Here is a 15787-nt window from a genome sequence, read left to right on the forward strand (position 1 = left end):
ACTGTGATGTTGAATTTTAAAGAGCTCTTGCTGCTCTAAGCACATAAAATAAAACTTCACTTTAATTCTGGGGTAAGTGGTCCTTGTCTTTTCTAGTGCAAAATGAAATGATGATTTTTATTGTCCTCTAAATTTTTTGAACTAAAGTTCAGTCTAGGAGCAATAAACACCTCGCGACGAACATGAAAAATGAGTAAATCATTAAGTTAAACTCAACGCTTGACATTTCCTGCCAAAGCTGATTTTCATGTGAACCTGCTGTAAAAATGGAAAGTTGTTTGAACTCAAAAAAATCCACTCAGCGCTGATTCATCTCCCTCATGGCTTCATCCAACAGAATCTCAACTGGAATGCAGGTTTAGTTGTAATAATTGCTGAACAACATGTACATATATGCTGCACATTACAACAAAAGGAAAAAAAGAAAAAGTCCAGATTGTTTCAATTCTTGAAATATTTAAATAGTTTTATTCAAAATCCTGACATCGTCCTATTTTCAAATATTTGACAGCATTAATAGTTCATTTTCTTCCTCTTTCAAGTTTCATAATTCAGTTTATAGCTTTGGCTTACACATGAGGGAGGGGGAGGCTGACTCAACACTGTAATACTCAAAAAGACACAAGAAGAAACATAAGAGAAAAGCTAATAAGCATTCGAATGTACAGCAAAGGCAAGATAAGCGAGTCTTTACACGTAAAGTTGTATGATGTTATACACAGTGAGGGAGCAGGAGGAGGTGGACGAATCCACGTCTACGACACGTACGGTTTGGCCCACTATCATGAAAACGAGAGCACCTTTTCAAAGTGCTGCTCCTTGTCTTGGCATTACAGTCAAAGAAGAACATTTTGTGGATATTTACAGCAGAGAAGCGGGACGCGGTCGGGATGATGCGGTCCTGATGGTGGTCTGTCACCATGGCAACAACAGATACCTCTTTTAGAGTTGAACACAAGCGACACAGTTACTCCCAGACGCGGGGCTGAGAAAGCGCTGTGTCATTATTTACAGTTAAAAACAGTCCATGTGATATAATTTACATGTACAAAAACTCCTTTTCTTATAAAAATGTGAAAGTGCAGCTACAAACAGTTCAACAGAGTCACCGTCCGCCTCCTCATCTTCTCTGAGTGTGTGCGTCCGTCTCTGCCATGTGGTTTGAGCTGGTCAGAAATAGGATCAGATCAGCGGCCCACAGGTAAATCCCGCTGTAAGCCACCTGGTTGCCGAGGAGACAACAGTATTACCGCAGTGACACGTTGAGGAACAGCCAACATGCACAGATGCAGTCAGGCGGCGGCTCGTGGCCGTGACGTGTCATGTGCCATACTGACGCTCTGCTGTTTGACTTTTGAACAGAGAGACAGATCAGATACTCAGAAAATCAGGTATGATGGGTCAGGGACAAAAAGAAAGATAATTGGAGAGATAGATCATTAAATACAAAAATGACTGCAGAGTAAAAACCCTTTCGCAATTTAATTATTTTTTGTTTTTTTTTTATAACATTTATTTATCTCTGCCTACATTTATTTATGAATTATTTCGGTGTCTTTATGTGAGCCATTTTCTTTCATTAAATAGAAACTAATAAAGTGACTTTTGGGCCAAAAATCTATCTCCCATAAAGGAGAGTCACAGTCAGGAGACATCTCAGTCTGCAGATGGTGACGGAGGTTTTCCACTGCCCACATTTTGAACATATGGACACAGAAATAATCAGATTAACAAAAAAGATGTATAAATAATGAAATAAATAGAATGCAGTCATAGCATTTTTTTCATTACCAAAAAGGTTTTCATTTGTTGATGTTTTAATTTCTGCATTTCTCTCATTATATTAGGGTCATTTTTATCAAGCATAGTGGCAAACACATTAGATGTGGATTATATATTTTTTCTGTGACTGCAACAAAAACAAATTTAGTTTCCTTTCTACAAAAAAAAAAAGCATAAGAGAGAGTTTTCAATATGAAATACTAAAATAAAACAGTCTGCCAAAAACTCAGTTTTCAAATTCAACGTCATTAGTCTGTGCTAAATCTGCAGCAAAAAAAAAAAGTCCTGGCAGAATAACTGACAGTTCTAAGACTTTCCTTAAGTCCTTAAGCAACACATATGAATCATCGTGCTTCTTTTACCTCCTGCAATGTTTATGTCGCTAACAGCAAAGGGAACGAGGTGGGGCAGGTGAGCTAAATGCAACCAGCAACCTTTGGGCCCGTTCAGATGGGAGGAAATCCTATTACGTGTTTTGGATCCCTTCATAGTGGCCGCAGTCATGACCACACAGCCGGTAAATCCAAAGCCCTGCGCTCTTTGGAGCTTTCAAAGTCGTCTTGCTGAGAGTGTGAGAGCGAGGAAGTGAAGGTGTGGGTGGAAAGGCAGGAATGGCAACACATCTCGCTCTGCCTGTTTTTTAAATAAATAATTCTCTCATCTTTGATCCAATCCGGGGCAGATTCCAGTTCTCCTGCTCCAGGCCTCAGTGGCAGGGTTCAAAGGGCAACTCGGTGAGCCCGCCGTGGAGCTCCACAGCCTCCTCCGACCACGACATGACATCACCGACGAGGTGGCCGGCGCAGGTCGCCTGGCTGTAGATCTCATTGGGTGTCAGCACTCTGGACCAGAACTGGAGGTCCGACAGCTCGCCCATGAAGGATTGGGTGACGTCAAAACGGCCCCCCATTGTGTCCTGAGGACAGAAGAGACTTTTTGTGGGACGCACTCGATCTTAACAGACTGAAATGTGACAAGAGCTTTTTTTTTTTTTCCCACATCATTTAGAGAAAAACAGAGAATTCATGATTTAAAGAGTTTTACAAATGAAAGATTAAAAAGAAATCTGACCTTTCAGATTATTAAATGTAAATTAAAGCAAAGAGAAAGAATCTTTTTAAAAGCTGCTCTTTACAAGCGGCTGCTGGAAACAATGAAGTACATATTTCATTTTGCTCTGTGACCTGTGACCTCCTACCTGCTCCTGCCCCAGGATGAAGATGCCCCCTGGTTTGATGGAGTGCCAGGCGGACAGGTTTTGCCCTGAGCCTTTCTTCACTCCGTCCTGGTAGGCCACCCAGATGCCGTCACGTGTCGACCACGTCACACAGATGTGATGCCATTTCCCATCCGTCATGGTTATCGGCAAAGTCACCGCCTGAACACAGAGAGAGAGACGGGGACTGATGTGAGACAGGACATCAATCCACCGAGATTTTGGTTCCAAAGCTTATTTGGCTTGACTTTAATTTCAGAACATTTTAAAGGTCCCATGTCATATAAAGGTTGATGTCTGAGTTCAGACATTTAAAGGCTGACTGCGTCACGTGTGGAAGGTTCCTTCAAATGAGGCCTGGAAATGTCTTTAATTTTTCACCCAACTCCTCCCAAGATTCATTGCACAGCTGAAGGATGCAGCGCCAGAAGGGGGCAACAGCTCAGGTCTATGGTCTGCATTAATAAAGTACCGTTGAAGTCTCAGCCTCTGAATACAGACTGTGAGCATTCTCTGTGCCAGGACTTCAGGTTACACCAATATCAATCAGTTGAAGCTGAATTTTGCACCAAATTTCATTTTTATCTGAATGAAATCACTCTGTTCAAAGGATTTAATCATGAAAGCGCAAATCTTTCACACATTTTTAGAAATGCCAGGACATGACACATGCTACATCATGTTTTCTCCTCTGGGCTCTGGATATTTAATTAAGAATGACTGAATTTCATCATCCCGACGATCGTTTAGCTTTGTTGCCGATCGGTTTAATCACTGTGAAGTGTGTGACTGGAGAAAAACAAACATGACACTTTATCTCCCCAGCTAATGTCGCTCCTACGACAATTAGGCCAATCAATTACAATAATCTGATTAATTGCTTTGTTGACTGTTCAGAGCAGAGTGTGGGGGGGGTTAGTCTTCCGTTTAGTGGAAAAAGGTCTCAGCCTTTCAGAGAATAAGAGATGAGAGGGGCTGAGACGATGATTTGATAATTCACACCTCAGTCGCTGCTGTGTGCCATGCTTGTTTTTGTTTTGTGAATCCTGCCTCAGCACAAATATGTCGATTGATGAGCTGCACTGAATTCTGAAAGTCTGACCTGTATGTGATTAAAACCATGAATGAAAGTGGCCCAAATCTGTCCTTGTCCCTCCGTCCCTTCCCCTCTGGGTTCTGGGGGTGTGTGAACTGGACTGTTACATGCAGATTGGAATAATCCGAAGATAAACAGGTCTGCACGTGTTCCCAGTGCCAGAGTCAGTCGGGATCAAAGCCAGAACACAAACATACTTTGGAAAAATATCAGTAAGGAGTTGGATTTCCAGCTGGTTTGGTCTCTGAACCTTTACCTTGTCGTTGATCAGCAGCTCCATGGGATTGGAGCCCCATTCCACCAGCACCAGCTCATTGGCCTGGCCCGGCACAGCGTAGGAGAAGGGAGTCCCGAGGCCCGGACCTGCTCCCGCCTTCAGCCACAGGCAGACGGTCAGGGCGAAGATCTCGTTGACCACCGAGCGCTTCATCCTGGCGTACATGTAGTTGGTCCTCATGGGGAAGTCGAGCAGGAAGGCGCTCGGACTCTTGAGCTTCTTGTGGTCTGAAGAGATGCAGAGTGAGAGATTTAGAATCCCCCAGCAGCTGTTCGGTCCAGCGTTTTGTCAGATCTGACTCCATGCTCAGCTGAGGTTCAGGCTGTTAGTTTGATCAGTTGGTTTGTGTTGAAAATAATTTTTGGCTTTTGTCAAAGTCAGGACGCTGTCGTCATGGTTACAATAATAAACACATGGTAAAGGAGACAATCGCTCACTCCCAACCTCAAAATATGGATTTGTTGACACAATCTCAAATGTAAAAACAATCAACACTTGATGGATACAAAGTACAGTATGTTGTTGCTGTGTGTGTGTACCGTGGTCACCGTTGCCGTGGTGCAGTTGGCTCAGCACCGTCTCCAGCTTGCTGTGCCCGGCGCTCCGGAGACTCGTCTCCTTGCTGCTGGAAGGCAGTCGCCGAGGGGGGTGATCGTTGCTGTGGTGGCTGTCATGGTGATCATTGTGGTGGTCGTCATGGTGGTCGCTGTGATGGTCGTCATGGTGATCGTTGTGATGGTCGTCGTGGTGGTCATGGTGATGGTCGTCGTGGTGGTCATGGTGATGGTCGTCGTAGTGGTCGTCGTGGTGATCACTGTGATGGTTGTCATAGTGACCGTGATGGCGGCTGTGGTGCCAGTCATAATGGTGGTCATAGTGATGACTGGGCTGGCGGCCGCGGTGACTGCTGTGATGGTTGTTGCGGTGGCTGTCGTGGTGGTTGTTACGATGGCTGTTGTGGTGGTTGCCATGGTTGCCAGTACTGTGTTGGTCACCGTGGTGGCTGTCGTGATGGTTGTGTTCATCGTGACTGTCGTCATGATGGTCGTCGTGGTGGTCGTCATGGTGATCACCATGATGGTCGTTATGGTGACCGTAGTCATGGTGATCTCGGTAGTAGCTGTGCAGCTGCTCCTCCAGGGCGTTGATCTTCCTCTGGAGGAGTTCCCGAAGGGAGCTGGAGTACGAGCTGGAGGAATTCCTGGCCTGCAGACACACAAAACATTTGTCAATAATAATTCTAATACTAATAACACTGACCCATTAAAAACATAATGAAAAATAGAAATTATTCTTCCGCGAGTTTTGCTGATACTAAATTTATTTAATCACATCCACCAAAAACAAACATAATTCTGCTGAAAACCATTTTGATACTCGGGAAGAATCACGTAATGGTCGTGATTTGGGATGGTTGTGTCAGATGGAGTTTAGAAGTTCAAGTCAGAATCTCTTTGCTGTGAATTTAATGATTTGAATAAAGGGGGGGGTGGTTTCTTCCTGTCACCTCACGGCCTCCTCCATCCTTGTCTTCTTCACCAGTAAATCCGGCTTTGTTCCCTGCCAGCACACGCCATGAATAATAGCTGCGTCAGGGAGGATGAAGCTGATTGAAGGTGAGGCTGACTGCCCCCCCCCCCCGGCGTGTGGCCAGAGGCCAGCGGCATAGACATCCTGTATGTGGGGGGGTGATGCAGGGCCAATCCTGGCTCCTGCTCTGTTTGGTCTCACACCTTGGAGGGAGATTGAAGGGGATTTTGGCTGAATGCAGTCTGAGACCACCTGCGTTGATAATACGGCGTTCAGGCCCAGCGGACGGCCGGGTTTTAGTCTTGCATCGTGTTGCGGCGTGGTTGAATTGTTGTAACACAAGTGAGACAGCAGAACTACATGTTGTTTAGCTGTTTGAACGCAGTTTAGAAACTGCTGCGTTCTGTGCAGCATCTACAAATAAGACAAGACCACAGAATGCTAAAGGTCCCAGTGAAATTTAGGTTGAATTTGGTCTCCCTGCTGGAAAAACATCCTTAATCTCAGTGTTTCTGAAACCTTCCACCTTCCCCAACCTCATGCTTCCTGTCCCCGTCCTCCTCCCCCGAATCAGGCGACGGTTGGACGGCCGGGTTGTTTAATGTCAGGGGTGAGGGCTAATCAACTTAGAGCGGCTTCCTGTTGCAGCTCAGACTTGGCCACTGATATCCAGGAGAGGGATCGAGAGCCGGAACACCTCCAGAGCTCGTGTCCAAATGACGCAACATTTCACCCCAATTAAGTGCAGCCTCGGAAAGGCCTCGGCGACAGCCGTCCTCTGTAGACACACTGCTAAGCGATTTAAAATAATTGTGTGGTGGAGAAAGGTAACAATACTTACGGCTTGCGGATACAAAGCTGCACTTTATATTCTTTGAACAAGATGCTCTTTAACTTTTATAAAAACACATAAGCCGCTTTAGGATTATCTGTGAACCCCCACAGAATTGAGAAAATGCAGAAGAACATCATCAGAAATGTGAATAAATGTTCATCAAAGGTTGGCATTCTTTCATTTGTCTCTGCGGCTCAAAGCTCAGCACATCCACACTGTTCTCGTTTGCGCGCTTGTTTAAGACATTAACTTCCAACTGGCTTTCAATTTGTCTGCTGATTTTGAACACGAGCTCCCACATGGCCTTGAGAACTAATTACATTCAAAATGTAGAAACTAAGCTCAGCAAAGATAGACAGAACCCGGCATTTTAGTATTTTAACATTCCTGCCTGTTTTTGATTTGATTCAGATTTTTTGATGACGATGGGACGGATGACATCTGAATATCTGACACTTCCTGTTTCAGTTCTCCAGCTGAGCATGCTGATGGCACAGAGAGAAATGATGGTGACATTATGAAATCACACCTCCAAACTATTTAAACCCACCTGCAGGTTCTCCAGTCTCTCCTTCAGTGTCTGCAGGGTTTTGCCGGTTTGCTCTGGAGAGAAGGAGCTGTGTTTGCTGTAGGACGAGCCCTTCCTGTGGTGGGGGTCCGGGCGGTGGCTGCCGTAGGGGTAGTGGTGATCGTTGCTGTGGTACGCCGAAGGCCCGTGGTGTGACGACGATGGCGTGTGGTGGTTGCTGTGATGTCCGTGGTGGTCGTTGTAGCTGTTGTCATGACGACTGTCGTGATGGCTGTCGTGGTGGCTGTCGTGGTGGTTGTCGTGGTGGCTGTCGTGGTGGCTGTCGTGGTGGCTGTCGTGGTGGTTGTCATGACGGTTGTCGTGGTGGCCGACGCTGTGGTGACCGCCGAAGCCCTCGCACAGGGTGAGCTTGGCGGTCAGCTCCCGGATGGTCTCCCGCTGGTCCAGGATGGTCTCCTTCTGCCTCACCAGGCTTTCCCGCAGATGTAAGATGGTGGCTTTGGCCTCGTCTGACATCAGGCCTCGCCGATTGCTGCCATTGTGACTGTTAGCGTGGCCGTTACTGCTGGTTCCATGGGGCACGCTGGGTGGGGAGTAGCAGCTGGGGTCGGCATCGGGGGGAATTGGGGTACAAACAAATTTGGGACTGATGCCGTAGCTGTATTCTATACCAGGCAAACTGCTGGCTGACGCTGCAACGCAAGAGAGGAAGTAGAAGAAGCTTATCGTGCGAAGGAAAAAGAAAGGCGGGACAAACCCCACAAAGGCGCCAACCGTTTGGCGATGCCTTTCAGACGAAGGCATGAGACCCAGAGGACTGATGTCTCTGGCCATATTAGGTCGGAGTCCAAGTTATTTCTTGACAAATTACAGTCCTCCCAGGATTTAAATTTGCTGTGATGAACACCATGAATGGAAGTCATTCATGGTCAAACTGCAGATAAAAATCTGCAGTCGAAGTGCAGATGAAACCTCCTTCTGTCGTTCTAGAGGACAAAAGTACACAAACTCCGAGGCTGCTGCCAAACTCTTTATCTGCTCGGCTTGGAGACGACCCTGCGGGATCAGACGAGGGATCTTGGCTCCATGGCGGGTTAAGAAGCTGCGAGGGCTCAGTTGATGGAGCCTGATGGGTTCGTCTGCTGCGTTTGGGCCACCTTGAGCTTCAGGGATCCCCTGTGTTTGGGAGCCAGCAATAATCCCTTCAATTCTGGCTCCTGACCGCCCAACAGATCCCAGAACTCTGCTTCCTGTAGGACAGAGACAGAAAGTGGGAAAATATGTTAAAACCAAAGAACAAAATCTGCTTTGAGCTAAAGGAAAGACGAGACTCGGTCAGTTGTTGTGTGTTGGAGATACACAGGATGAAGAAAACAGAAGTCAGAGGTGATCTGCATCATAAACACTTCATCTCTGATGATCAAATCATTCCAGGTAATCAGATGAGCCAATTAATCTGCCCCCAAAAACCACAAAACCGCAAAGCTGGGCAGAGTCAGAGGAGAGCCGTCCGGACCGGACCAACGTTTCCGTCCTCGTACAGTTCCCATTTCGTGACGTACAATGAGGTCCACATCAGCACATGATTCTGACATTGAGACATTTCATGAATTATCTGAAGGTCTGATTCTTCACTGTGACTCGTAGAATCAAATGGATTTTCACACTTCCCACATTCTCCAAATTTTCTCCTCTTAACTGGCAGTTTTGTTTTTGTTTTTTGTTTTTTTTTTAAGATTTTTTGATTTAAAACTCTTCAGTTGTAATTTTCTTTTTTCTGCCTTTCAGCAGTTGAAAGCAGAGCGGCTGATGGAGGTTGATGCCGTTGAACTCCACGTTTCCCTCCACGCCTCTCCTCCTCCTCCTCCTCGGGCCAACACACTAATAGGATTGGCTGGATTTAATGCTGTTTAATGAAGGCTTGGCTACAGCCCCCCCACCCCCGCCCAAAGAAGTCTGACCATTGTTGTCACACGTGTTCCTGCAGGAGAGGAACATGTGCTCGGCACGCATTATCGTGAAGCTGATGTAAACAATAATCACACATTTTAGTGTGAATGCAGATTTGTTTCTGCAGTTTCAGGAAGTTATCTCTGATGGTGCTCGTGCTCCTGGGTCGGGTTGCTGATCACGCAGCGCTCTCTCGGTCAGCTGATCTGTAAACTTGTTTTGGGATGAGTGATGTTGGTCGAAACGTGACCGGTCTGGTACCTGTTGTCACATCATGTGTCAGAGGTGACAGACTCACTAACATCAACAGAGACCTTAAAGGCTCGTTCCTCTGAGCGGTCCTGTGACCGCCTCAGCTTATTTTATCACAAACATCCTGATGGGAATCATTTGGAAGTTCTGGAGAATGCAAGCATGAAGTGAATAGAAACAGTAAAATAAACACAGCATATGGCCACTACTATGAAACCTTCTCTGCCTAAAACCTTTTACACCAGAACATTTTTGCAAAAGAGATGCATCAGAGTCCATTAATGTGCAGCTCAGACACAAAGAGTCTTTCATGTTCTGCTGTACGTCCTGTTCAGCCATCTCCATTCTTTACAGAACCTAAACTCACTCAGTGTCTCACTGAGCTGAGAGCATGTTGTCTTGTCTACATTTGAACTTTTCCAGATTCATTTCTGTAAAAAAACAACAACTGCGTCACGATTCATTATGTAAGAAGGAGTTTTTGTTGTGAAGATGATTTATTGCTTGAACATTTCCTTGTGAGAACTTTCAGAAGATTTTGTTGTTTGGGACGAGGACTTTTTTTAGTTGGACTATCGACTATTGTCATCAAGCTTTCTTTGCTAGCTGTTTATATTTTAATGTGATGTAGAAAAAAACTCCCCCATCTTCTTAATTTCCATAATTATTCCTCTAACCAATCAAAGTTGCATTAAAGTGCAAACCACCAATTTGATTTGTTGATTTATGCTCCGGTTCTATTTTAACTTGGATATCTTTGACATTTCTGTAGCAACAGTTAAAATATTCATCATGAGCGATCTGACAACGTATTATAAAGTCACATCTGATAAAATACGTCTGCTTTTTAAACTTTCATCCAATTTTCTTCAGGTCATCGGTTTCAAAATGTTCAAAGTAATTCTAAAAAAGAACAAACGTTTATGAGAATACATTTTTTTTATCTGCTACTGTTAATTTACCAGCTGAGAGATAAAGATAATAAGATTAAATTAAACTGCAGTTGTTTTAACAAAGACTAACAAATTGGGTGCTAATATGAAACTAAAATAGTAAAACTGATATAAAGCACAGATTCATCGTCCTGTTGCTGCACAACAGGCACCACTTCAATTAAAATCCTCTTCAAAGGACTACAGATGAATTTCTGAAGCTCTTTTTTGACCTCAGTCAGCTTCACATTCACACACAAACACAAAATTACAGTTGGGAGCTTTCTGAGTCAGCAGGCTTCCACTGAGTGCCTTCTCTATTTTAACACATTTTCATGACCTTCTTTTGTAATCGTCACAAAAACATCGTCCTTTGCTGCACTTCAAACTGAACCACTCAAATTCATCAGACTCACTGAGAAGGAAACCAGGTTCCATATTTAAAGTGCGTAGCTTAAAAAAGCAGCTCCAGCAGAGGCTCAAGTTGGCCCTAAGTAAACTGCCCCCGAGGCAGAGGTCAGAGGTCAGAGGTCAGCCACCTGAGGTCCCTCAGGGTCGGCTCCAACAGGACCTCCTGTCGTTAACCTGCTTTGTGCTCTTTTTGCCCGTAAAGCTGAATCAATTTCCCCTGAAGGAGAACATTTTGTTGAAAAGTTCAAAAGGTCATAATTTTCTCCAGAATAAGTTTGATCTCGATGTTTGTAAAAGTCGGAGCAGGAAGATTAAAGTCACAGTTCAGTCATTTATCTCAGCGTTTGGCTGTCAGCCATGTTGGAGAGCTGCTGTCACGCTCACCTCCAGCGAGCGTGATGGACCTCCTCACATTTTTTAAGCTGCTAAAGAAGAAGAGTCAAATCAAGGTCTCGGTCCGGCACGTGGCCTCAAGCCCATCGACGCTGCGCTGGATCGGACCGAAGGAGCCGCAAACTCTGAAACTTCAACTCAGCTGAAAGACCAACTACACACCCACCTGCTGCAGTTAGTGACCTTTTTACTGATGAATAAACATAAAAATGTGTGTTTGTGAGCTCCAGCAGCTTCAAACACTCACCAGCAAGAAGAGCGCGCTCAACAAACACAGCTAAAGCTCAAAAACCACACTGAATATTTGAGATGAGGCCGAAGGCAGCGATGGAGACAGGAAGGAGGAAGTCTTCACAAAATCTGCTGACTCATAGTTTGAGTTTGTCACAACATGAAATGAAACCCCACACATCAAAAATATCACAACACAGAAGAGTTGTTGTTGTGCAACAACAAAATAAACACTTCAGTCTGTGAAATACAGCCAAACAAACACACATCTCACTCATGTCAACACAACTAGACAAAAACAAAGCTTTGCTTTGAGCTGCTGAGCGTTTTAACACTTGTTTCATAAGACATCGGAAGAAGAGCTGAGCTGTGAGTTCACGTTTGAGGAACCCCACCGGAGGTTAAAGGCTCCTCATCAGAAATAATAATGAATCGTCTGACGGAGGTTCAGCAGCTGAAAACAAAAACTGCTGGAATCATTTGATGAAGGACAGTGAAGTTTTCTTACCTGCCTGTGAGGCTGAGTCCTCCAGCTCGTTAGTCCATTCAGCTGTCTGATCAGCTTCAGGAGGATTTTCTTCAGGTGGATAATTTTAACACTCCCTCCCTCCCTCCCTCCCTCTCTCTCCTCTCTCTCTATGTCTCTCTCTCAGACTAACTGTGTTTCTGTTTGTTGGACTTGTGCAGTGAAAGCCTGGTTCTCTTCGTCGGCCGCCTCTGATCTGATCATCTCATGTTTCCTTTTGAATTCTTCAGCGGGAAACACATTTCTGCGTCTCAGCAGACAGAGCTTTGAATTCGGTCCAACCACTTTGGCATTCTGACGTATTTTTAATTGAATTGATTTGCTTCAGTCTTCGGCCCTCCCTCCTTCCTGTCAGGCCCAAACGCCCACCTGTCGACCCACCTGGTGTGCGTCTGGGCCGGCCCGCCTCATCAGACAGCAGATTTCCGAATGGAAAAGTCCCACATACCCGATTGGCCGACTGACAGACCTACAAACGAGCGACGAGACGAGAGGAGATTTTCCCGACACAGTTTAAGTTTTTTTGATCACACGTAAAACCTGCTTTTTATCCAATCACCATCAAAAGAGGTCACGCCGTATTGAAGTCTATGGGAAAATTACCTACATATGAGCTTTATCATAGTAACCACGGTAACCAAGGTGGAAGAGAACGACCTGCGGTCTTGTTCGGGTTGAAGTTTGACTCTTTTCTGTTTCATTTCGTTGTTGCAGTGAAATGACCGTCGTCGGTTTAGTATTTTCTCTGTGAATCATGAGCTGACGACACGGCGGTAAACTTGACAGCCTCCCTGGAGGTCAGGGCCTTTCCCGCTCTAAGCATGTTTCATAATCCTGCTGCGGGCTGACCTCCTAACCCCGGTCCGGCTAAATCCAGGTCTCACCCCGAGACTCTTATTATTGGCAGCACAAACTTTGTAGTTGATCTTCGGGTAGAGCTAAAACGGCGAAGACCACTTTGTTTGGTCCGTTTATAGTAACAGACATTTAAACCAGTGAGTGAAAGTCAAGTATAAATAGAGTTTATTAGGTGTTGTGTGTTTTCTTTTTTTAGTCCCTCACACACACAAAATGTTACACAAGAAATTTTCATTATTATTTCTAAAGATAAAAATGAATTCAACATGAAATATAATAACATTTATTGACTAAGAATACATTTTTCAATAACATGTTTGGTTTCTTTTGCAGAAGTGAGTTTCTCTCAGCTTCATCAGCAGTACATTTATCATTTCACTTTTCTTTTGATTTGCTTTTACGTGAATCCATTTTATTTTCTTTCTCCTGTTGTAAGAACTTTTAGAAACAGTACATTCTCTCTGTGTTAAAGCTGTTATCCCGCCACCACGAACCAAGCAGCCATCTTAGACGGCTTCTTCAAACCTCAAAGCTCCTTACAGCTGATAATGTTCTTACTGGAAAGGGTGAAATTGTGTAGTTTCTTTAAATAACCGTCTCAAAGGATTTGACAGCTCCCAGTTTCCTCACAGTTCAGACCAGTGAGTCATCTTTAAGGTGTTCAAATTAAACATATTGTACACATACATTTTTAAATGCTACACACAGAAGCATTTTTAAATTACATATTCATCCAAAACTATTTAATAACTGAAATAATCTATCAGTCCATTGAAACTGTGTGAAAATGTAATTTTCCTCCTGATGATGATAAATCCTCTTTTGTGTGTCTGTCTCTTCCCTTTTAAGCAGAAATCCTGCTTTCCTATCAGACAGCAGGCTGTTTGAGTGTCTGCCTGAATAATAATTATATTTTTGCAGACCGCCTCTCTCTCAGCTTGTAGAGCTGTTGAGTCACAGATTGTCTGGAAATTATTTTACTCCAAAACGCTTTTGTGGCAGAATGAGACGAAGCTCTTCATGAGGTAAAAGTGCTTCAGTCAGGTACATAACAGTTTCCACAACCAGATAAGTACACGAAACACAACCACACAAGAACAAACCTCTGAATATATTTGAATATTTTTGTTCGAACTGTGGATGAGAAAAGCCTTTTTTAATAGAAATTTAATTGAATTAAGTTATTTGATGGTAGTTTTCCACATTTGGTTGATTTACATCTTCCAAAAATTTATATTACAATAATCTCATTTCCCTAAATTAAAATTTTGTCTGTGATTGCATCTAATGCTTATCTTTAGTTTGGAACGTGTCTCCAAACTTTAAATTGTCCTTCAAGAGAAATTAAGATTTGGACTAACTGATGTGAGGAAACAACATTTGAAGTGAAAGATAAAAAAAAAAAAGATATTTTTGAGGGCAGAAATACGTGACTGAGGGGAAACATCTTTTTTATCTGTTTCATTAGAAATGTTGTAAAAATGTCCACATAAAACAAAAGATGTTTTTTGTCTAATCTGCACGATCTGTGTTCTCAGAAAAAGTCGTTTTTATTCCTAAAACGTTCATTCCTGAAATCTGCTGTTCATCAAACGGCCACTAGAGGACGTGTGTCCCCCTTTAAGTCTGAAATTAACAAAATAAATAAAAATAAAAATAAATATTTTTCTTTCCCTGAAGTCGTACGTGGAGTTGGGAGCTGCCAAGATGGCGATGGCGTTTTCTGAAACGTGACGTCACAGAGACGACGTCCAGTCATACCTGAGCATGTTGTTTTGTGCTGTCAAATCCGAATAACAACTTGTCAGTCAGTGAAGTTGTTCCAGATTTGCTGTGTGTTTCAGAGAAAAACCTGATGATGCAACACTCTGCCGTTCAGTCAGAGGCTGCAGGATGATTACGCCTGATTGTCTATCAGACAATAACAGTTAGGGACGGAGGGAGAACGAGGTGAAGGAGAAGAACGAAAGAAATTCAGCCTGTTCAGGAAAGTGAATCTGCTCTTTCTGAGTCACAAACTGAGAGGAAGAACTCATCGGCTCTGTTTGTCATTTCTAGTTCCTCTTCCTTTGACAGCGATCTTCTTATTTCTCTCCCTCAACTTTTGCGTTGTGCGCTGGTCTGACTCTGAGCATCCATGTTGGATTGCGTTGCATTAGTTGTTGGACGGTGTGTAAACATGAAGCTGGACGTGTGCATCATCCTCAGCAGCAATCCTCTTACGCCTCTGTGTTGTCGTAATCCCATCAGACCTCGCTGCAACGCACAAGTTCAGGGTTCGGTGTCCTGACGGCTCAGAGCTGCCCCGCCCACCCCGGCCCGGACCGACCCCGATGCTGATGAACCGGAAGGTCACGGAGCGGCCTGCTGCGCTGAGAACAGGTCACGTCGTTCCCAGAAAACTTCGCAGCTGAGTCGGAACATGGAGTCGGACTGAAGACGGAGCTGGTGAAAAGAAAAAAGGCCCACAAACAGACGAAGTGGGATCTTCTCTCTGTTTTCAATAAATTCGATTTATTTGTCACTTCTCTGGTTAAATCTGTTGAATTCGGTGTGAACAAAAACTCTGAGTCTGAACGTCTCAGCATGCTGTGAATTTTAATTTGGCCGCTCGGCTCAGCGGTGAGGTAACTGTCTCCCCCGTCTCCCCCCGTCCATCAGCTCCTCTGTTTCTCCTCGTCTTTTCCTTCCTCCTCTCACGTTCAGCCAGTCCCTGCCTGTCTGACCTTGCTCCCTCTCTCGCTCTCTCACACACACCGTTTATCACAATGCAAAGCACATCTGACTGCGGTATTCTCTCTCTGCGGCGGCTGACCCTCCGATCAGACCGGCCGAAGCTGCTCCTTCCACGAACGTTACACAGTTCTGGGTAAAATAATGGCGTTTCCAACCCAAAGAAGCAGCTGACCAGTCTCTGAGGTGTTGGATCACCACTTCCCGCCTCAATCAGCACGATGGCGGCGGCGAGG

General features: G+C 44.5%; 1 protein-coding gene across 1 annotated transcript; it reads right to left on the reverse strand.

Annotated features, from left to right (window-relative positions):
- Positions 1–2488: 2488 nt before the first annotated feature.
- LOC115051395 (neuronal pentraxin-2) lies at positions 2489–8099 on the reverse strand. Its single transcript, XM_029514787.1, has 6 exons — positions 7287–8099; positions 5328–5577; positions 4911–5201; positions 4351–4598; positions 2981–3160; positions 2489–2698 (listed from the first exon to the last, which is right to left on the reverse strand). Exons 1-6 carry the CDS (start codon positions 8097–8099, stop codon positions 2489–2491), a joined length of 1992 nt encoding a protein of 663 aa, XP_029370647.1.
- Between the last annotated feature and the right edge of the window lie 7688 nt (positions 8100–15787).

The sequence above is a fragment of the Echeneis naucrates genome, chromosome 11, assembly GCF_900963305.1.
Source record: "Echeneis naucrates chromosome 11, fEcheNa1.1, whole genome shotgun sequence".
NCBI classification, from domain to species: domain Eukaryota; kingdom Metazoa; phylum Chordata; class Actinopteri; order Carangiformes; family Echeneidae; genus Echeneis; species Echeneis naucrates.